Raw genomic sequence first — 23,794 nt, 5'->3', positions numbered from 1 at the left:
CATCTGGTCAAGATCCTGTTGTAATCTGAGGTAACCCTCTTGGCTGTCCACTACACCTCCAATTTGCACTACATCTGCAAACTTACTAACTGTACCTCTTATGCTTGCATCCAAATCATTTATGTAAATGACAAAAAAAATAGAGGACCCAGCACCGATCCTTGTGGCACTCCACTGGTCACAGGCCTCCAGTCTGAAAAACAACCCTCCACCACCACCTTCTGTCTTCTATCTTTGAGCCAGTTCTGTATCCAAATGGAGAGTTCTCCCTGTATTCCATGAGATCTAACCTTGCTAATCAATCAAATCAGTCTCCCATGGGGAACCTTGTCAAACACCTTACTGAAGTCCATATAGTTCACATCTACTGCTCTGCCCTCAATCTTCTTTGTTACTTCATGCATCACTACACATTTGCCTGGATTGAATCCCATCTGTCGTTTCTCTACCCAAATCTCCAATCTATATTCTGCTGTATTCTGTGACAGTCCCCTTCACTATCTGTTACTCCACCAATCTTAGTGTCATCTTCAAATTTGCTGATCTGACCCAGCTATACCTTCCTCCAGATCATTTATGTATATTACAAACAGTGATCCCAGCACGGATCCCTGTGGAACACCACTGGTCACAGTTCTCAGTTTTGAGAAACTCCCTTCCACTACTATTGTCTTCTATTGTCCAGCCAGTTCTCTATCCATCCTGGACCCCATGTGACTTTATTTTCTCCATCAGTCTCCCATGGGGAATCTCAAACAGCTTACTGGAGTCCATATATGTGACATCTACAGCCTTTCCCTCAATCAATTTTGTCACTTCCTCAAAAAGAATTCTATTAAGTTGGTAAAACATGACCTTCACTGCACAAGACAACGTTGCCCATCACGGAGTCCATTTTCCTGAGATCCTATCTCGGCATTTTCTCCAGCAATTTCCCCATCACTGACAACTGGCTCACTGGTCTATAATTACCTGGATTATCCCTGCTACTCTTAAGGAGACATTAGCAATTCTCTAGTCCTCTGGGACCTCACCGATGTTCAAGTGAATTAAATCAATACTGGAGGAGAGTTTTGAATGAAACACAAGAGAACCATAAGACAGTTGGAGGTGCAAAAAGCACTGGAAAAAAACGTGCATTGAATGTTGAAGTCAACGGTGCAAGAGGAGAGAGTTATAATTTTCACCAACACAATTAGGCTTAAATAAAACTAAACTATGGACATTGGAGAGACATGAAACAAAAACAAATTGCTGGGGACACTCAGCATCTGTGGAAAAGGAAGTAAACACTGATGGAGAAAGTAAAGTCGCATGGGGTCCAGGACGTACTAGCTAGATGAATAGAGAACTGTTTGAGCAAATGTCACTGGACTCAAAACATTAACGCTGTTTTCTTCCCATAAATACTTATTTTCTCCAGCAATTTCTATTTTTGCACATATTTTGGCTTAATGCCAGGAAACACTTATTCATACTGCTTGATTAATATCTAATTGAACCTATTGGACAGATCAACAAAAACAAGTGCTCTAATAGTAAGAGGCAATTTTAATAACAATGCTTCAAATAAATTCATTTATTTAAAATAGACATTCTGATGTGAGAATGAATCGTTTTACAAATATATTTCCCTGTCACAGACTAATGCAGTGGCTCATTTTCATTTTTCCCTAATGGCATGGTTGTCTTCCTGTAAATCAGCTGTAATATTGTAAGCAAACTGGACTTAGATTTTTAAGCTTTGATTTAGCTTGCTCAATTTGAGCATTATAAAGACTTTTTAAAAAGCATACCACCAATACAAGGGCAGGATACCATTTTGCATTAAAGCTTATTATTTCAGAACTTAATTGTTATACCACATATTCCACTAATTCAGTTCCAGAATATCAATGACTTGTGTTATAAAGGCAGCCACCAGCCAGTACAGATTGCATTAGAAGTAATACATCAAGTCCTGTAATTAAAGTAGTGGGGAGGAATGGTGGTGTTCTAATATAACTTGATAGTTCCATTCCAGTGCAATCCCATGTTAAGAAAATTGCAAAACAGCAACATCATTTAAAGCAAATGGTACTGAAATAATGCTATAACCAATACACGTAAGGAAAGTGTACATTCTACACATAATAGACTAAATTCTTCAACTGCATTATAGCCAATTCATGTTGAAGAAACATGTTATAGCGAAACCAACAGTAGGTGAAATTCTTCATGAGGTTAGATTAATTTTGAACTCTCCTCATCCCCAAATACTTATTAGCCTTGAATGCAAATGCCTGATCATGTGACCAACATTTCCGTCAGTGAGTCAGCATCTGTCAGTCTGAAAATTATATGGATATTGTGAAAGCTCATGTGAGAGAAAAAACAAAAAAGAGAGGGAGTTTAAATATAATGATAGATTTGAGAAATTTGGCTTATTCTCCTTGGAGGAGAGTAGATTAGGAAGTGACTGCCCAGAGATTTCCAAATTTAACGATCAATTTTGACAAGGCAAAGAAGGATATTATGTTTCTACTAGTTGGTGTTAGTGTGGGAGATGTTAAATTTGAAGCAGCCATTTTGTCACATATTAAAAGGCTGGAAACTATTTTAAATCTGTATTGGCTTGCTAAGCTCGTATTTTCCCAGGCTCAGCAAGACGGGTGGACTTGCAGCTGTACTGCTACCTGATTAATGAATTCTTTTCTTGCATGGGAATATTCTTCTCTTTTGCAAGCCCCTATGGTATACTAATGCTTGCTTATCAATTACTAACCAACATTAGCCTCTGTCATGTAGTGTCTGGACAGTGACTGGGCAAAGTGCCTATCTTCATTATCCTGCAATTAACAGTTTGCTAATTGTTAAATGACTAACCAATATAATCAAATCATTCAACTCAATGCATCTCAGTGACTTGTGACCATTCGGTCAACTTGTCTCTCCCAGTGAGCTCAAGAATAAACAGTCAATAACTTTGTTGGGCGCAATTACTTATCTAAATTGGACTGCTACTAGCGAGTCACCCACTGCATAATTCATTTCATCCCCAACATTTAGTAACTAGGAATCACAATTGCAAGATTGTCAGTGAGAGGACTAGGGGTGAGAGGAGGAGAAACCTCTTCATTCAGTTGCTCGGATTTGAAATGCGTTGCTTGGGAGAGTGGTGGAGGACGATTCATTAAGGAGGATTCAAAACATTTGAAACGGATGAAATTTGAGTGCTAATCGAGATAGGGCTGTAGAATGGGATTAGCTGGATCACTTTTCAGATCCAGTACAGATATGGGTCAAATGTCCTCCTTCTGACCAGTAAATTCCATTTAATGACTAGTTTGGAAAGATTGGTCAACGAACCAGTTTCTGAGTTAACACGAAGTGGAGGTTTTTTTTTTTAAATACCTTGAATAAGAAAAATCCTTAAAAAAAAATGTTTCTGACAAGAGGGAAGATATTGTAATGCATAACTAACAATGCAAGTTGTGGAAAAAAATGTCCAAACATTCTGCCGGGCTTATGGAAATAAACACTTCTGAAACTTGCCAAAATTCAGACTTGAATGATTGCTGGTAAAAATGTAGTCCCTTGTAAATGTCAGACAATACAGTGAATTGTAGGTGGAGTGTCATATTGTAAAATCTCCAGCACGTATTTGATTTATCAAGGTGCAGATTAAGTCACTTTAGGTCTCGTGACAAAGTTCAGCAAAGATGAAAAGCATTATGTAAATCTTTCTCAGAAGAGAGGCCCAGAGATGGCTGAGATGCCTCTTAAAGCAAAGTACAGGCAACTACAAAGTACATACATCAAGGCTAGTGCATGTTATTTAATGTGCAAAAGTAACCTGCTGATCCTTTGGTAGCAAAGACTGGAGAATTATAATGGGGAAATGCCAGAGTCTTCACAGTAGGAAGTACAAAAAGCAGATCAAAAATTGTAGGGAACCACATACACTCTTTCCTTTTGCCAACATATTTTCAAGGCATAGAGTGGGGAGACTTTGGGGTTGTTGCAAGACTGCCCAGTTGAGAAAAATCATTGGGATGGAGGCAGAGAACAGAGTCAGTGGCTGCAGCACAATACCAAATAGGTTTGTCCATGCTCTCAGCCCGGAGTTAAGAGCAAACAAAATCGGGCCATCGTAACTAATGAATAAGTCTACAAACAGTTTAGCAACTGCAAGAAAGTCAGCTTCAGCAGTATACATGTAATTTTTCAAGGACTCTATAGAAGGGAATAGTTAGAAGTTGAATTGGCTTTTTTTAAAAAAAAATTAGAGTGCACATCCTTAAACAGTCACCATGTATAATTAAGTCAGTCTAAAGATGACTCAGAGGATTCCCATTATGGAATTAAAAAGTAACTATTGGTCAATGTAAAGAAAAAGCTCAACATTGGTTTAGTTACTGATACCCATTTTCTAATGAATCAAATGTAACCTTACTGCTAAGTGGGTATTAGACCTAAATTGTACACAACTACACAGCTACTGGCTTGCTAAAACCATCTGCATAACTAGCAGGTTTTGTTATTTTATTTGCAAGACAGGCTCATAGCAGATGTCCTTCAAAAAAAAAAGGATGCTGAAAGACAGGCAAGCACAGGAGATAAGTATTTCTAAGGAACAAATAAACAGGAAAAGAAACTCAAGCTCCGGAAACTCGATAGTTCATTATAATGAATTATTACAATGAAACTGTTCCACTTAAAGGCAGGGCACTTTGACCTTTCCAACTCGCCTGTAAGGATTATTAAAATTGATGATATTCCAAAAAGCATGCGAGATCAAATAAAGATAACCAATGTTTATTCCTGAATTTAGAAGCACATTAGTCCAGTCAGTGACAATGCCACAGTGCTCACTGGCAGAAGGCAGAGAATGGGGATAAAGCAGCCCTTTTCAGGATGGCAGCTCGTGACCAGTGAAGCTCTACAGGGGTCAGAGCTCCCTACACCATAATTAATTCCGTCTCATGTGCAAATGTGACGTAATTAATGATATAGATGAAGGTATTAAAAGTAATATTAGCAAATTTATTGATGACACAAAGCTGGGTGGCAGGATGAAATGTGAGGAGGATGTTCGGAGAATACAGGGTGACCTGGACAGGTTAGGCGAGTAGACGAATGCATGGCAGATGCAGTTTAATATGGGTAAATGTGTGGTTATCCACTTTGGTGGCAAGAACAGGAAGGCAGATTACTACCTAAATGGAGTCAAGTAAAGGGGCAGTACAACAAGATCTAGGTGTTCTTGTACAGCAGTCAATGAAAGCAAGAATGCAGGTACAGCAGGCAGTGAAGAAAGCTAATGGCATGCTGGACTTTATAACAAGAGGAATTGCGTATAGAAGCAAAGAGGCCCTTCTGCAGCTGTACAGGGCCCTGGTGAGACCACACCTGGAATATTGTGTGCTGTTTTGGTCTCCAAATTTGAGGAAAAACATTCTGGCTATTGAGGGAGTGCAGTGTAGGTTCACGAGGTCAATTCCTGGAATGGCAGGACTATCTTACGCTGAAAGATTGGAGCGACTGGGCTTGTATACCCTTAAGTTTAGAAGGCTGAGAGGGGATCTGATTGAGACGTACAAGATTATTAAAGGATTGGACACTCTGGAAGCAGGAAGCATATTTCCACTGATGGGCGAGTCCCAAACCAGAGGACAGTTTAAAAATAAGGAGTAGACCACTTAGAACAGAATTGAGGAGAAACTTCTTCACCCAGAGAGTGGTGGGTGTATGGAAGGCTCTGCCCCAGAAGTCTGTGGAGGCCAAGTCTCTGGATACTTTCAAGAAAGAGTTGGATAGAGCTCTTAAGGATAGTGGAATAAAGGGTTATGGGGATAAGGCAGGAACAGGATACTGATTGAGGATGATCAGCCATGATCATAATGAATGGTGGTGCTGGCTCAAAGGGCAGAATGGCCAACTACTGCACCTATTGTCTATAATTAGAGCATTGGATGGCCAGTAAACGTAACAATGCAACAATTTCATGGGAAGCTAGGCTCAGCGATCACTGCTGGAAGTACTACCATATGACCCTGCTGTGCTTCTGCAGCCTCCTGTCCTTCCATGCCTTCTCTGTCCTGAGTTGCAGTATTAGTTCCTGCTCCCTGCAACCTCTGGTGAATATTTCTTGTGGAGGGGTGTAATGGAGGGAAAAGAGTGACATTCTGTGAAGATCTTTTGGAAAGGGAAACAAATAATTGAGCTCCAAGAGGAGAACAGATGAAATCATTCCTGCAGCCCTTTATTTTGGAGAGCATTTAAAGGGGAAGATAGAAACACTGAATTGCTACAGTGCGGAAGTGTGCCATTGAGCCCATTGAATGCATGCTGACCCCTTCGCAGGGCATCCCAGACTCACCCCAGCCTACTCTTCCCTGTAATCCTACATCTCCCATGACCAATCCAACTAGCTTGCACATCTTTGAACTGTGGGAGGAAACTGGAAGAAACCCATGCAAACACAGGGAGGACGTGCAAACTCCACACAGACAGATAGTCACCAGAGCGTGAAATCGGATCCACGTCTCTGGCATGGTGAGGCATCAGAGATGGCCACTGAGCCACCTTTCTCACTGTGCAAATGGGAATGAAGTTATCATAAATTTAGACAATGAAAGATGGGAGAAGGCTGGAATGTAGCCTAAGTAGCAGTTTGGAAACCAAATAGTATGTACACTATATAATAATAAAAAGCATTATGCAACTTTAGGAATAAAGTGTCTCTATATGTAAGAGCCAATTCACCCAATTAGAAATAAAACTTCAAAAGTCTTCTTCTACCTTCAGTATACTATGTGGCCATCTAGATATTATGTATGTATAATTGCCAAACTTGGAACTACATCAAATGGGTCAAACATTCTTTGGTAATAAATATTAAAAGATATTTGCAAGACCAGCCTATTAAGATTAGCTTTACCCCGGCAATTAATTTTGATTACTTTGTAGTACAGAGATGCTACTTTAATTCCCCACAAACAATGATGAAACTAAAATCTAGTGTCAGGTTTCACTCAATATCCTAGGGGTGAGTCCAAGATCTCACACTTCAAATGCAACTTTCCTGTGGGAGTCTATTGGAAATGGTGTCACAATATCAAAGGTCTCAAAAGGTTTAGGATTACAAGTTAGGGGAAAAAAAAAGGGATTAAGGAGATGGTGCAAACAGAAATAGCCGTAGGTAACACACCAAGGCAAATAAACACATCAGGAGTAACAGTTATGATCCAAATTGCTGAAATCAAAATGTTGAAAATGGATGGTTGTAAGACACCTAACCAGATGTGTTTTTAGAGCTTCATTTCAGAAATCTAGGGGGTGGAGTGTAAGGTAAGAGTATACAAGAGGTGACTGGAAAAATCACAGAGGGGCTTGTAGTTCCACAAAGCAATGATCTGATTTCAGACTCCCTCATATACAGAAGACAATATCAAAAAGCAGCAAATACAGAATATTAAATTGAAGGAGAAGTAAACAACTCTTTTGCCAAGATAAAATGTTTTCACATCCTGGATGGAGGGAGGGAGAGGAACTAAATTTCTTATGCTTGCACAGATGAGGTTGGTGGTGGTGAGCAAGTAGTCTTACCAGGGTGAGGGAATAGCCACTTTGAATTTCTGGACAGATGCGAGGGTTTGGTGGGACTATCATGATGAAAGTGGTGGAAATGAACTAAAGGATATGGAGGCTGGTGAAAGACAACTGTATCCTAATATGGTTTGAGGAGGATGGAAAAAAAAAGTAATGGAAATTAAAATGGTGGGAAAAATGGAATTGAAGAGGCCGAGGGGAACGTTTGATGGAGAAGAAACAACATACTTGGGACTCAAACAGAAGTGGTGTTGTCAGAACAGATGCAAGGGAAACAGAAGCTATAAAAGTATCATGGAAACTGTAGATGTAACAGGAATGAAAAAACCTCAATGAATATAGCTCTGGGTGCCAGTGAGGTTAGGAAAGAAGTTTGTAAAGCATTTACTCGTCGTGTAACTAAGTAATGGAAGCATTACAATTGGAATTTCCTTTTAATAGCAGGCAAAGTCTACAAAAAGTAGAAGTTATGCTATAAAACAGATCGTGCTAGGTATGCATAACACCACATTTTCCCTCCTCGTGAAGAGCTACATGTTGTGTTCTGTGACCATATTATTGTCTGGATCATTGTCTTGCACCTCTGCTCATTATCAATAAAACATGTTCCCTCTTACAAGAGAGCTTTGAGTCATCTACTGAACTTGTGTTCAGAACACTGGCCTACTCATTAGGCCATTCAGCACTTCAAACCTACTCCCATTGAATAAAACGGCAGATGATCCCATTACAGTCTCATCTACACTCCATCTGCTTAAATAACTCTAGGCTCCCTTCTCCATCAAAAACATAATACCGCCTTGAATAAATTCAATGAGCCAGGCTCTAGTGTTTCTTGGTGACAAGAATTCTGCAAGCTTACATGCAAAAGAATGCTCACCTTCAATTTAAAAAGGCCTCTTGTGCTTAGCATGCCCCCCAGCTCACCTCTCCTGCCAGAGGAGCTCAATTGCCAAGCAATGACTATCTTCAAGAGAGAATCAAACATCCTTTCCTTGATGGTCATTGTTTCTTGGTCAAAATCCTGGAATACCCTTATTAAAATACTGCAAGTACCCTACACCAAGTGCTACAGCAATTCAAGGAGGGAGCTCATCACCATATCAAAGGATGGGCGATAAATACTGCTCGAGTCATTAACATCCATGAAGTTTTTTTTTTAAATCCTTCACATCCACCCTATCCAATCCCCAAAAAATTACCTGCGGTTCCATAAAGAGACCTCTCATTCCTCATAGTATAGGCCTATCCTAAAACCTTTGACATAAGCAAACCATTCATTCCAAGAAGGAATTGAATAACGTTTTTTCTAAATTGCTAACAATTTTTCCTTTTCAGAAAAGAAGGATAACAAAGTTGTACACAATACTCCAGACAAAGTCTCACGAAGGCAGTGTACAACTGCAAGAGACTTGAGCAATACATCCAATGTCCAAGATGAACCCAAGACCACCTTATTCAAAAAAATTTAGCAAGAGCCATACTGACAATTTTAACAATTGTTAAACTGCGTTGAAAACTTCACTATCAAAACAGTACAGAAAATGTGTACAAAAGTTAAAAATCACAACACCAGGTTATAGTCCAACAGGTTTAATTGGAAGCACACTAGCTTTCGGAGCAACGCTCCTTCATCAGGTGATAGTGGAGGGCTCGATCGTAACACAATTTATAGCAAAAATTTGCAGTGTGATGTAACTGAAATTATATATTGAAAAATTTGTCTGTTAAGCCTTTCATCTGTTAGAATACAGTAATAGTTTCACTTCTTTCATGTGTAAATCACAAAACCTTTTTTTAAAAAGTTGCATTCTCAGGTTAGCTGTTAACAATGGTAATAGCTAGACAATATGTTGAAGGTTCTGGATCAGTGGTGCTGGAAGAGCACAGCAATTCAGGCAGCATCCGACAAGCAGCAAAATCGACATTTCGGGCAAAAGTCCTCCATCAGGAATAAAGCATGTTGAAGGTGTTAGCCCCCCGTGTTCTCGGTCTGTGACCTGATGTTTAGATTGTTACTCACTTTTTACATAAATTCATGCAGGTTTTGAGCAAAGTGCAATGTAACTCTGCAAGTACAAATCCACCCCACAAAATGTGCGCGCATGTGGGTCTTTGTCTGTCTGTGAGGGGGTGCGTGTGTGTCTGTGTCTGTGTCGTGCAATGGCGATCACCTGTAATGTGACACGGTTGAGGCTCTCCCTATGGGTACCGAACTTAGCTATCAGCCTCTGATCACCATTGCACCACACACACACACACACACACACACACACACACACACACACATGCACCCCCTCACAGACGTAAGACACACTCACACATAGACAAAGACCCACATGCACACATATTTTGTGGGGTGAGAATTTGTACTTGCAGAGTTACATTGCACTTTGCTCAAAAACTGCATACATTCATGTAGAACTCTGAACTCAAAAACTGCATGAATTGATGTAAATCTGTTATCTCACTTTTTAGATTAGAATCAATCTAAACATCAGGTCATAGACAGAGAACACAGGGGGCTATCACCATTGTTAACAGCTAACCCAAGAATGCAACTTTTTTAAAAAAAAGGGTTTTGTGATTTACACATGAAAGAAGTGAAACTATCACTGTATTCCAACAGATGAAAGGCTTAACAGACAATCAATTCTTCAATGTATAATTTCAGTTACATCACACTGCAAATTTTTGCTGTAAATTCTGTGTTACGATCGAACCCTCCACTATCACCTGATGGAGTGTCGCTCCAAAAGCAAGTGTGCTTCCAATTAAACCTGTTGGACTATAACCTGGTGTTGTGATTTTTAAACTTTGTACACCCCAGTCCAACACCGGCATCTCAAAATCAGAAAATATGTAGTATAGATGCTATTTTTAAAGGGTAAGTAAAAAAGCCAGTAGGAAGGATTTGATAGCTTAAGCCTTAATCTACAGAGAAGGTTTAAATAGGTAATTCAATGAAGTACAGAAAATAAAATCTTAAATATGGTGAAAGCAAATCCAATCATCAAAGCAGCCAAAGACACAAAAGCAAGCAAAAGAATTAAAACAGGAGATCCACAGAGTTATTTGAAGAATATAAAGCCATTCTGGATGTGCTGCATGTGTACAAACCTTTGCAAGTCGTGCCCTCTTGATCAGGTCATTGAGTTTTCGTAAAGCAGCATTTCGAGGGAGGCTCTGGATATCTTTAAATAAATCTTGTTCCTCAGCCTCAAAAAGCTTACGATTGTCTGGAATCAGAAGAGGATGAGACCAGAACGAGCCAATGTATACCCTTATCACTTCAGGAGTATTGACAATTTTGCCTAAAGACCACATAAGAGCACCATAAACTCTCATTAGCTGCTGGGTCTCAATTTGGTCTGCCTTGTTCAGCACTACACGGATCTTGTCTTCATGATTCTTGAGTGCTTTGATAACTTCAGAAAACTCATCAGATATATCCAGCTTATGAGCATCAAAGAGAAGGATGATTCGGTCAACACGCTCAGCGAACCATTCCAATACTGCAGCAAAGTCATAACCTAAAAAGAAACATTAAGTATGAACAGTTTAATTTTAAGACTACCAAATAATCTAGATCACATTGAAAACAGAGGCAGCAGAATATACAGGAATGAAAGAATACAAAACTGCCACAGCTGATGATTTCTCTCCTCTGGGTTACAAGAGCTAATTTGAATTTAACTCTGACTTGAATTTCAGATACTTTTTTCCAGATATTTTACAGAACAAATTAAATAGTATTTCATTGCATTTTACAGGTGAAACTGTTGAACAAGTTTAGTTTAAGCAAAATGCACATTTGGGAATTTTAATTCTCCGAAATTATTTGTTAAAAATCAGTTGAAGTTCAATCTATACATCATCCTACAGCATGTTGCGTCTAATGAATCTGAAAATATTTTGTTTTGCTCCCAAGTCATCTTATTCATCTACATTTGCACCTTTACTTCAGACAACAGTCACACAATGCTCCTCAGTCAGCCCTGTACATTGAAACTGAACAATGGTGCCACAGATCTAACAATCTTAAATGCAAACAAATACACAAATAAAAACAGGCCACAAGAATTGCTATTGCTGAAACTATAATGAGAAAGGTAGGAACATGTTTTTATACCAGAGGTAGCTGTAATCGTGGGAATGAAGTTAATAGAATTCTAATTATCACTGGAACATAGAAGTCAGTAGGTATAAAATAAATCAGTGAATGCTCTAGAACTCAGGTGGAATTCTATATTGTTTGAGGAATAAATGTTGGTTCTTTAGGTAGTTTAAAAATGTGTTGCTGGAAAAGCGCAGGTCAGGCAGCATCAATGGAACAGGAGAATCGACGTTTCGGGCATAAGCCCTTCTTCGGGAATCCTGTTCCTTCGATGCTGCCTGACCAGCTGCACTTTTCCAGCAACACATTTTTAAGCTCTGATCTCCAGCATCTGCAGTCCTCACTTTCTCCCTCTTTAGGTAGTTACCTGGTATGTCCAACTGTGAAGGACAGCTCAAAAGAAAAGGGACTTCAGAATAAAGTCTGTTAATTTCAATTAGTGGAAGGAAACATTTAAGGTATGCTTGCCCAAATATAGATGCAAAGCACACACTGCTCATTTGTGGATTGTAATCTCTTTTCGGTCTCTGCTTTCCCATCCAAGGTCAAGTTGGAATTCCATATAGAAAAGAAAAAAGCTTAACTTTTGTTTTACATTCTAAAACGTCTTGTAGGAATGAACTGAAGAAGTGGGGAAAAAAAAACCATTCAGGTCCATCATAATAGTTTGTTACCAGATTATTTTTGCCCAATTTTTCAATTGAAATCATTATATACACAACTATTGATACCTTTTCAAAGTGGAAGACAGTGGGAAAGGCCATTGAAGCTGAGTGTAACTTCCATATGTACACAAACTACAACTGATCTATCCAATAAGGATTGGCCTTCACAAGCTCATCCCAAATCCATCATTAGTTCAAGCTGTCAGCAAGAAAATCTTACCCAGTTCACCTTGCTGGTAGCCTATATAGTTGCTACAAAACCAAATCAGTCTTTACATTGGATATGTACAACAGTAATTTGCAGAAACGTCATTTTTCTTGGAATTAACCACTTGATCTACAACACAACCTCTGGAAGTCATCTGATTTTCATTGGGCTTAAATATTTAAGCCTTAAAGTGAAAACAAATGTTTTGTGCAGCACGTTATTGAAATGCATTCTCATCTGTAACAGGCAAAAGATTGCATGAGCTCAATTGTGCAACTTTTTTTTTTAAACAATGTTAGGCAAAGGAGCAGAAACATTAAGGAGATGTCAATAAATTAAACATTAAAACAATGCAGACCTAATGAACCTCATCAGGACTTTCCTACCTTTTTGCTAATTGCTTGGATCCCAATACGAATTTTAAAATTCAGTATTTCAAACTGGAACATTCTTCATGATCCAGCTACAACTCTGAGCAATAAACACATCCACAGATTCACTATGCCCAGAGAAAAAAAATTCCACCTCATTTGGTGTTAATAGATGGTTCCTCAGGTTAGTGTCCTAGGTCTGGCACTTACTCTCTCTACAGTCAGCCCTGCCCCAGCTCAGGGCCTCTCTCTCAGACCTGCAAAGGACCTCTGTGAATCCTTCTCAGGATGAAGAACAGCAAACAATTTTTCTCCACTTATCGGACATCAAGGAATGCAAGTACATCTACAAACCTGAAGAGGTCTTGCCTGAAACATCAACTCTCTTGCTCCTGGGATGCTACCTGACCTGCTGTGCCTTCCAGTGCCACGCTTCATCAACTGATTTCTCCAGCATCTGTAGTCCCCATGGTCTCCTAATGTACAATACTGTTCGAGACTACTCAGATGCTGAAGTAGTCTTAATTCAAACAAAACCTAGACAACATATAGGCATGGGCCGATAAAGTGGAAAATAAAACATGCACCACAATTGCCAGACAATGACCACCACCTTTGAAAGATAGAATCCCTACAGTGTGGAAGTAGGCTATTCAGCTCATTGAATCTACATCAAACTACCAGAAAAACATCCCACCCAAACCCACCATCCTACTCTAAAGGTGGGTAAACTGGCAGCATGGATTAGTACTTGGGACCGATGTTGTAGCCATTTTGGAGACATGGATAGAGCAAGGACAGGAATGGTTGTTGCAGGTTCTGGGGTTTAGATGTTTCAATAAGAATGGGGAAGGTGGTAAAAGAGGGGAAGGTGTGGCATTTGACTGACAATGACAGTATTATAGTGGCAGAAAGGACGATTGACGAGTACTCATCAACTGAAGTAGTATGGGCAGAGGTCACCCTGTTGGGAGTTTTCTATAGGTCTCGGAAAAGTTCCAGACATGCGGAGGAAAGGATCGCAAAGATGATTCTGGATAGGAGTGAAAAATAACAGGATAGTGGTCATGGCAGACTTCAACTTTACAAATACTGACTGAAAATGCTACAGTTAGAGTATATTAGATGGATCAGTTTTTGTCCACTAAGTACAGGAGGGTTTCCTGATAGTATGTAGAAAGGCATCAAGAAGCAAGGCCACAGTGGATTAGAGGTAGGTGAGCACTTTGGTGATAGTGACCACAATTTGGTTATGTTTACTTTAGCAATGGAAAGGGATAGGTATATACCGCAGTACAAGACTTAACAGCTGGGGGAAAAGGCAATTATGAGGAGATTGGACAAGATTTAGGATGCATAGTACAGGGAAAGAAACGGCAAGGGACAGGCACAACTGAAACGTAGAGCTTGCTCAAGGAACACACATTGCCTGTCGTTGATAAGTATGCACCTGTCAGGCTGGAAGTGGTCGAGCCAGGGAGCTGTGGTTTACTAAAGAAATTGAATCTCTTGTCAAGAGGAAGAAAGAGGCTTATGTTAGGATAAGATGTGAAGGCTCAGGCTCACTTTAGTGCACTGGAGTATTACAAGTTAGCTCTCTCTTTAGGCCCTTCCTAAAGAGAGTGGACATGAGAAGTTTTTGATAGGTAGGATCAAGGAAACCCCTAACGCTTTTCTACAGCTATTTCATGATTAAAAGAATGACCAAGATTAGGACCTATCAAGGACAATAGTGGGAAGTTGTGCATGGAGCCATTGAGAGAGGAAGAAACTTTGCCCCTAGTCATTAAACCTTCTGCCTCTTGGATGGATCAGAGAGAGAATGATGGCAAATATCATGTCCAGAACAGCTGGTGTCACAGACTAGGATCAATAGAATGATCCATTTATTATGTTGTTTACTATTGTCCTAGTATGGATTAATGATTGGCTAGCCATCAGCTTCTATCCGAAATGCTTTAATTTTTTCTAGCCTACTTCATTGGGGGTGCGGGAGGGGAGAGAAGAGGGTGAGAACTTTTATCAAGCACTTTCTGAAAATCTAAATATACTATTGCCATTGGAAAAAAGGTGCTTGCAACACAATGGATACATCCCCACCTTGGAGTCAGGTGGCTCAGTTTTAAAGACTGGCCTGCTTGTTGCAGAGGGGACACAACATCTCAGAACACTAGAAAATATCTCCTACACTCATCAGCTCTTTGAATTTTCATAGTAACAGCTTAAAAAAAATGTTTAAACATAATCATGAGACCACTAATCCAGAGGAAAAAGCCCGAAAAACTGTGGATGCTGGAAATTCAGAACAAAAAACAAATTGCAGGAAAACCTCAGCAGGTCTGGCAGCATTTGTGGAGAGAAAGCAGAGTTAACATTTCAGGTCTGTGACCTTTCTTCAGAACATGCTGCCAGACTCTGGAGTTTTCCCAACAATTTCTATTAATTCAAAGACCTAGATAATGTTATGGCCACCTGGGGTTGAATCCTTTATGGCAGATAGTGGAATCTGATTTCAAACAACGACTATGGAACAGTTATCAATTGTCTGATAAACCCGGTTCACTAATGTCACTTGTGGGAGATAAACTGTTGCCCATACCTGGTCTGGCCTACTACTCCAGACCCACAACAGCATGGTCAACTCTGAACTGAGGGACAGGTGAATGCTAGCCTAGTCCAACACCCACATCCCATATATTTTTAAAAAGTCTATGCTGAATATATCCAATTAGGTCATCCATGGTCTGAGGAGTCATATTAAACTTGAAATGTCAACTGTTTCTCTCCCGATGCTGCCAGGTTTTTCCAACATCTTCTGCGATCATCCAAATGTCAACTTTGCCGTGGTTTACAATGGATTCTAGCACATTCCCTACTATTGATGCAAGGTTAAGCTTCTGGTTTTCGCTCACTCCCTTTTTAAACAGGGCAGTGATATGTCCTACCTTCCAATCTGCAAGAATCATTTTAGATACTATAGAACGAGAAGATTACCATTCCTCATTCTTTGTAGCCTCTTGGATCTCCGAATCATGGCTGCAGAACGTGAACTTGGAATTGGATGTCAAAGTAAGCTAGTTTATTTTGAAAAGGATCCAAGATTTGTCCCAACAATTAAGTTTCCTGTGTTACATCACATGGCAAGGTACATCATATGTAGTGAGAGAAACAAGTTTTAATCCAGTGTTTTGTCCAGTGCAGAGTTCAACTTAAACAATAAGTCTAGACTATAGTGCAGAAAAAAAGTGTGACGTTTCAGGCAAAAGCCCTTCATCAGGAATAGAAGCAGGGTGACTGCAGAGTGGAGAGAGAAATGAGAGGGGGATAGGATGGGGAGAAAGTAGCAAGTACAAAGTGAATGGGGGTGGGAATGGAAGTGGTAGGTTAGAGTGGAGGGTGGAGTGGATAGGTGGAGAGGAAGATAAGCAGGTAGGACAGGTCATGGGGACACTGCTGAGCTGAAAGGTTGGAGCTGGGGTTGGAGGAAAAAAAAAAAGAGAAACTGGTGAAATCCATATTGATGCCCTGGGGTTGAAATCGTCTGGAGGTGAAAGAGGTGGTGTTCTTCCTCCAGGCGTCGGGTGGTGAGGGAGCAGCGGTGCAGGTCCTGGACCACCTTCATGTCCTTGGCACAGTGGGAGAGGGGAGTTGAAATGTTGGGCCACAGGGCAGTGGGATTGATTGGTGGTTTTATACAATAAAGCTGTTCATAGCAATCATTACATGTCAAAAAGAAAAGGCTTACCCATCCATTCCTACAGTAAGATCCTACTTCAAAACTTAGCCATTCCACATAAAAAGATGGTACTATAAACACAAACATGGCAAAAGAAACAAAAATCCAAAACCATAACATTTATAACATTAAGTGATTTTGTTTAACGCCGACATTTTCATTTATCTTCACTATACAAGTATCAAGTTTCCCCAACATAAATTAAAAGCTGAAAAATAATCTGCAAAATAAAAGCTGCAAATAAATATACCTGGATAGGTAGAATTAAAGAAATTTATTCTTGGCATGAGGGAGAGGCAGGCAAAGCACTAAGCCTTCAAGGGCAGAGTCAAACTCTATGGACAGGTAGCAGCTTCCTTGCCAAATCTTTCAAGTACTCATTTATAAAATCCAATTTCGTAGTGTTTTCCTGATGGGATTTACATTTGGGACAACAGGATTCCTAGTCCAGAGAGTCAAACTCTGGAAGTGAAATTTCATTTTAGCTTTCATTTGTGTTTTTGTAACGTACAAGCCACAAAAGGTTAAAAAGGCAACAAAAGTCATTCAGCCCATTCTGCACAGTAGGAGAGGATCTACAACCTTTAAACTTTTGTAATCAGTCTATACCCACCTCCTCTTTCAGAGGAGAGATTGGACAATTACATGGTCTGTAACAGAGCATCAGTACAAACTAGTGTTGCAGATGCCAAGACTGCCTTGAAAAAAAGATAGGAATATAATCGATCAGAGGCTTGCAGGCCTCTGATGGTAGTTTTTTTTTAAATCCTGAAAATAAGAAAGCTTCTCCAAGTTAGAAAAGCAGCCATTTGAAATATGGACAATGGTAATTAGTGGTAGAAAGCATCAGACATTTAAATAAGACATGGCTGTGATATTGATCAGAGGGTCTACATCATGAAGTGACTATTTATGTAAGATTAATATGACGACTCACTGAATTGTCTGCCAATATCCCAAAGTTTGCTCAAAACAGACAACAGCTCAGAATAAAAAGCCAAACAATGTGTTCTATTTTTTTTCCCCCCAAAAGATATACTTTTCCTTAAAATCGAGAAAAAAAATTCACTAAACCAAAAAGGTGTGCAGAGGCATGGGGAAACAAACATGGAACAACAGGAGAGATCACGGAGTCCTGAAGCCTTCCCTTATACTTCAATAGGAGAAGTGGATTTTGTTTTCCCTAAAAGTGAAGCAGGCATTTTGCAAGCTTAGCTGCTTGTGTAAAGCTAGTGGTGTAAGCGTTTAATAAGTGACAGCAATTTAGAAGAGAAAGCTGCTTGCTTTCATTTGAAATACCTCCATATGGGCATCGACTGAGCGATCTGTACCCTTCCTCTTGCTCTGCTCAAAAATATAAAAAAGAAAAGAATGGTTGAGGAACTGAAGGTCAAAAAAAAGTGACAAGATTGGATTTGTAACAAAAAAAAAGGAGAAACTAAAAAAAAACAATTTGAAAATTGTAGTAAACTTCTAGCTCAGACTGAAAAGTTAACGTGTGCAAGATGATCATTGAAAACCATTATACTGTACAATTACTTTCCAGCTCTTAGACAAACAATGAAGCCGCCAAAATGTTGTTGCTAGCATTGCTACTTACTCAGCAAGTTATTTGGAGTTGGTACAGATTAACCATACCTCATTTCAACAACAGATCAGGTTAAGCAGTCTAGATAAGTATTTTGTTTCCAACAGTCTGGAATGGCAGTCGGTCTGTCTTCTGCCTCTTCCCAATGGTTTACAATCCTCAAAAAAACCTCCTTAACTGTCAAATTTGAGATCATGCTGATTGAAGTGATAGAAATTAAAGTTTCATGAAATACTAATTTAGATGTTTAATGAATCCATTCAATAAGCTTTGCGACATGAATGGCTTTATGTAGACCAAATATCTCAACATATTTGCGAATACATAAAACAGTTGCTGAAAAATATAAGCATAGCATGACAAAGATTAAGAATACGTAACTGATGAAAATACAAGAGTTCATAATTCCAACGGCTATTTTCTTCTTTCATTAGAAATGAGTTAGCTAAAAGCTTTCTCGACTAATTCAATCCCACATTGCACCATATACTGGCTCATTCTGTCAATCCAATTATCTTGCCTTGACCATGAAACCTTTGTTTAAAGCTGCTCCAACTCCAGAGATCCTTCAATACAACTGGGGTGTTTTAAAAAGATACAGGCAGCTATTAGCTAGTACAATGAGCATGGGAGAGTGCTACTTAGTTATCCTTTGGTATTTTCTGCTCTGTCCAGTTCAAACCTGGCAACTCCACATCAAACCTCAACTTAGCCTGTGAAAGCTATCCTCTATACTACACTGTGGCAGTGAATAAAATAAAAGCAAAAGCAAATGGAGGGACTCTAAAATACAAGAACAGAAATTATCTAAACTAGTTATTGGTCACGACTACTTTGGACAGGTGACTTCCGAAGTGTCTGCCAATGTCATAAAAATCTGCTAAAACAGATCCAATATAGAAAAGATAGATTAGACCAAATACGTAATTGGCAAATCTAAGTGCAAAGTAGTACATTTTGTTAGGAAGAAACGTACTTGGACTTAAAATGTACAAACATCAGAGTAAACAAAAAGAAACTTTGAGGCTACACACAGACAAATCAGCCATACAGATATATCTTCCTGTTAGTTTCAAACAGGAGGTTGTTGGAGGAACTCAACAGGTCAGGCAGCATTTGTAGAGAGAGAATGGAGAGCTAAGGTGAGGCAATGGTCTGGTAGTATGATTCCTGGATTGTTAGTCCAGAGGCAAGTAATGCTTGGGACCCAGGTTAGAACCCCACCTCTGCATATGGTGGAATTGGAATTCAATAAACATGCGGAATTAAGAATCTAGTAATGACCATGAATCCATTGTTGGTTTTTAAAAATATATTCCAAAACACTCATCTGGTTCACTTGCACCCTTCAGGTAAGGATGGCAGCTTCCCTCCCTAGTTTGACCTACATGCATCTCCAGATCCACAGCAAGATGTTTGACACTTGAATACTACTGAGCAATTAAGGATGGGCAATAAATGCTGCTCTGGCCATTGATGCCTCATCCCATGAGTGAATTTAAAAAGTCGTGTGCCTTCTCAGAGTCCAGAAATTCTCATTTGTTTTAGATCTCCAGCACTGACACATCTTTGTTTTAATCTAATTTGTTTCAGTCACCTTTTACTTTTGTGCTTGTCCTGCAATAGATTCAGATTTCTCCATTTTCCTTCAATGATTTGGTGGAAAATGGAAGAGTGGGAAAGATTAGGGATACACAAAAGATGACATGACATTGGAAAAGTACATCTACAGAAGGGAGAAGTAGCACATAGACATAGTAAGGCTAGAATTGCAATGTGGAAGATTTTCCTAGTTTCCAGAGATATTTAAAAAAGTGTATCTGCACTAAAAGGCAAACTGTAAAATAAGTCCCACTGACTTACAGTTATAGCTTCTCAAATCTTGTGCTCTTTTCCCAAAACCTGTTAAATATTTGCAAACCACAATTTAGTCTAGTTCTCTTTAGGCTATAAAGACTAACAACAGCAACTGTGAAACGAGCTAGATGGTAGCACAACAGGAAAGTATTTCTCACATTTTGAATAGATCACGCAGGACAACCATACTCCAAAGCCAGATTGCCAAAAATATAAATCCAGTGTAACATTCACAATAAGCACAGCTCTTGACAACAATTCTGTATCAGGTTTTCACTTTGAAGTCCCTGTGGCAATAACAGCTGCCAAATTATGAAGATCTCACATTAAAGTGCCAAATCCAAATATCCTTAACACCAAGAGCAATTCAAAGTAGTTAATTAATTTTCATCTCCAGTAAAATGTGTATTTGAAAAGTTCTACAATAAGTTCATTCTACTTTGCAAGAATAACCCAATGGTTTAAGATAACTGTGCCAGTCAGCAACTTTTACAAACTGACATGAGCCCTTCACATTCCTCATTAAAGATCTGAAAGGTTACAAGGCTGGTCAGTCCCGCAAGAAAGAGTGAGCTAATTTTTCAAAATGATAAATTGTGCAAAAATGGAAAAACAAAAAATTTTATATTCCTCAAATCTATGCTTCCTATGTATGAGAGGCTGGCATGTGGATGAAAAGTAAGATGACTAGAACAGGAGACAACTTACTTTCTGTATGCTGGCCAGCATCCACTGGGAGAATAGTATGAAAGAAAGATTTCTATCTCCTCCATGCTGAGTGCCTTCAACACCGTTTTGGGGTTTCAAGCTTTCAGCTCAGCCAATTAGCATCTCAACATTAGAGACAAAAATCAAGTCTCCAATCAAAGACCATATTAGTGGCCACAGTCTATTACCCTGTACGGTTAGCCTATGGTCAATAAACCAATTCACAGGTAATAGTGCCTTTGTAGCTGGCAGATGCATGGCATTAATCAAAGACTATATTGACATCTTTAAGTCATATGGAATTTATGAAATAAATCACCCATTTCCCTCCAAAAAGGATGACTATGAGAAGCATAGTTGCTTGGTTATTGTTTTAAAAAATTCTCAAGGTCAGGTTCGTAGGAGAGTAGTCTGACACAGAACAAACGACCAAGAGGCGAGACTGCTAGAATATGGGCATTTTATTCCCCGCAGTGTCGCACAACGGGTCTGGCTTATACTCACTCTACATGTTACAAAAACTGGGAGCCGTCAGTTCTCGTAGAGCGGTTGCCAACAACCCACGCTCGGCGGTTAAACGTAACCCCGGAGCAGACTCACCGAACTGGAGACTTTTCCAGCTGATATACTCTTTTCCAGATATAAACATTCATGTGAACAGCAGAGCAAGGCTAAAAAACACATTCCATTCTGGTTACATACAGATAAGAAGATTCACACGGGACTAAGCAACACCTCCATTCCGGTTAGATTCACACATGTATTGGGACATAATTTTTAACCGTTTCACCACATTCCACTGCTTGGAATTTTACACCACAGTTATGTAACCCAAACTAAGTTTGCAGGTATGTATGACATGTCACATTGCAGTTTCTGTTAGAACACATGAACCGAAGACTGACCAGTTAGGTTTTTTTTTATAAAAACTTCGCTTGTGGGATGTTGGCAGCAACGGTGGGGCCATCATTTATTTCCCATACCCAATTTTGCCTTGAACCGAGTAGCTTGCTAGGCCATTTCAGAAGGGAGTAAGAGTCAACTTCATTGCTGCAGGTCTAAAGTCACAGGCAGGCCAGATCAGGGAAGGACAGCATATTTCCCCACCCCAAAACTTTAGTGAAAAAGAGTGCTATTTAGTACACAGTTTGATATTCCCTATTAAACTAACTATTTTATTGAATTCAAATATCTGCCATTGCGGACTTCAAACCTATGTTCCCAGAACACTAATCTAACACACTGGGTTGTTAATCTCGTGCAGGGGTGGGCAATTAATTCTTCCAAGGGGCCACATGAGAAACCAGAGTTGTGTTGTAGGGCCAAACCAACAATAAGTTGAACATAATTCTGCTCTGTATTAATTTTCTCCCATTGTTAAAAAGTACTAAATTATATATAGTTTTGCACTGAAACTTAAAAGAATAAAGGATATTCTGTTACAATAAAAATATGAAATTGTGGAGTAGGTCAAATGTAGAAATAAGCAGTAAAAACAATAATTTCAGTATTTAACATGTTAACCTCAAACCAATAATGAAAACTGGTTTCATTATTGTTCAGTATTACAAACAACTATACAAAAAGCAATAAGTGCTTTTGATGTTTTTCAGTTCATTTTACTCGTTTAGTGAGAAAAGTCCAGTCTGTTTTGGGCTTGACCAGAGGATCTGTATTTGGATTTGTTGAACTTCCTCACTGAGAATGTCTGGATCTACCTATATATGCGAACAAAAAGACAACTAGAATCTGAGCATGCCTCATGTGTGGAAAGTTTTCCCTCAGAGGAGGAGTAAAAATCAAGCAGCGAGACGGACCTACAGCGGGCGCATAGAGCCAGAAGGTAAGCGAAGACCAGTTTAAATTAACGTTTTTCTTTTCGCACTTTGAAAAAAAAAACAAACTAGGAGCGGGAACCCAGAAGTCATCAACAGAGGCTTCTGGGAAGGTAAGAAGAAGTTTGAGGGGAGAAGGAACCAGAGACACTACACGTGTAGTGTCGCCCACCCTCCCTCCTCCCTAAAAAAAAAAGGACTCAGTCGGCTGAACAGGTAAGCTACTTAGTGTTCTTGTTTTGGAGATGAAGTATAGAGTGGAGCACAGGCAGTGGAATGTTCCTCCTGCAGGATGTTTGAGGTAGGGGTGACCACCGATGCCCCTGCCGACTTCACCTGCAGGAAGTACAGCCAGCTCCAGCTCCTCAGACCACGTTAGGGAACTGGAGCTGGAGTTGGATGAACTGAGGATTAATCGAGAGGCTGAGGGGGGCAGGGGGGCGGGGGGGGTGATAGATAGAAGCTACAGGGACATGGTTATTGCCAGAGAACAGAGGTAGCTGGGTAACAGAGGTGGGAAGGAGAGGAAGCAGGCAGTACAGGGATCCCCAGTGGGTCGTTCCTCAACAATAAGTATACCGCTTTGGATACTGTTGGGGGCCTTGCAGGGGTAAGCTGCAGTGACTGAGTCTCAGGCACAAGGTCTGGCTCTGAGGTCCAGAACGGAGAGGGGGAGAGGAGGAGCATGCTAGTTATAGGAGACTATTATTAGAGGGACAGACAGGTGGTTCTGTGGACATGGGCGAGACTCTCAGATGGTTTGTTGCCTCCCTGGTGCCAGGGTCCGAGACACCTCGGACCGTGTCTTCAGAATCCTTAAGGGGGGGAGGGGGCACATTGGCACCAACGACATAGGTAGGAAGAGGGGTGGGGAGGTCATTCAGGAGCTCACGGAGTTAGGCTGGAAGCTAAAAGCTAGGACGGACAGAGTCGTCCTCTCTGGGTTGTTGCTGGTGCCACGTGACAGTGAGGCAAGGAATAGGGAGAGAGTGCAGTTGAACACGTGGCTGCAAGGATGGTGTAGGAGGGAGGGCTTCAGGTATTTATGGAAGGTGGGACCTGTACAAGCAGGACTGGTTGCACCTGAACCAGAAGGGCACCAATATCCTGGGAGGT

General features: G+C 40.0%; 1 protein-coding gene across 2 annotated transcripts in view; it reads right to left on the bottom strand.

The window, feature by feature from the left end:
• LOC122548512 (EH domain-containing protein 3) overlaps positions 1–23,794 on the bottom strand; it is a 74,366-nt gene that overhangs the window by 14,624 nt on the left and 35,948 nt on the right. Inside the window, exons 4-5 of one of the 2 annotated variants that reach the window (XM_043687254.1) lie at positions 17,990–18,034; positions 10,714–11,126 (exon numbers count right to left, since the gene is read on the bottom strand). In XM_043687254.1, the coding sequence (XP_043543189.1) occupies positions 10,714–11,126; positions 17,990–18,034 (458 nt within the window). The remainder of the gene's footprint in view (positions 1–10,713; positions 11,127–17,989; positions 18,035–23,794) is intronic. The other variant, XM_043687255.1, reaches the window with a different exon arrangement.

This window comes from Chiloscyllium plagiosum, chromosome 3 (assembly GCF_004010195.1).
Source record: "Chiloscyllium plagiosum isolate BGI_BamShark_2017 chromosome 3, ASM401019v2, whole genome shotgun sequence".
NCBI lineage: Eukaryota > Metazoa > Chordata > Chondrichthyes > Orectolobiformes > Hemiscylliidae > Chiloscyllium > Chiloscyllium plagiosum.
The sequence above is the reverse complement of the archived record's forward strand: the minus strand, read 5'-3'. Positions and strand labels throughout refer to the sequence as shown.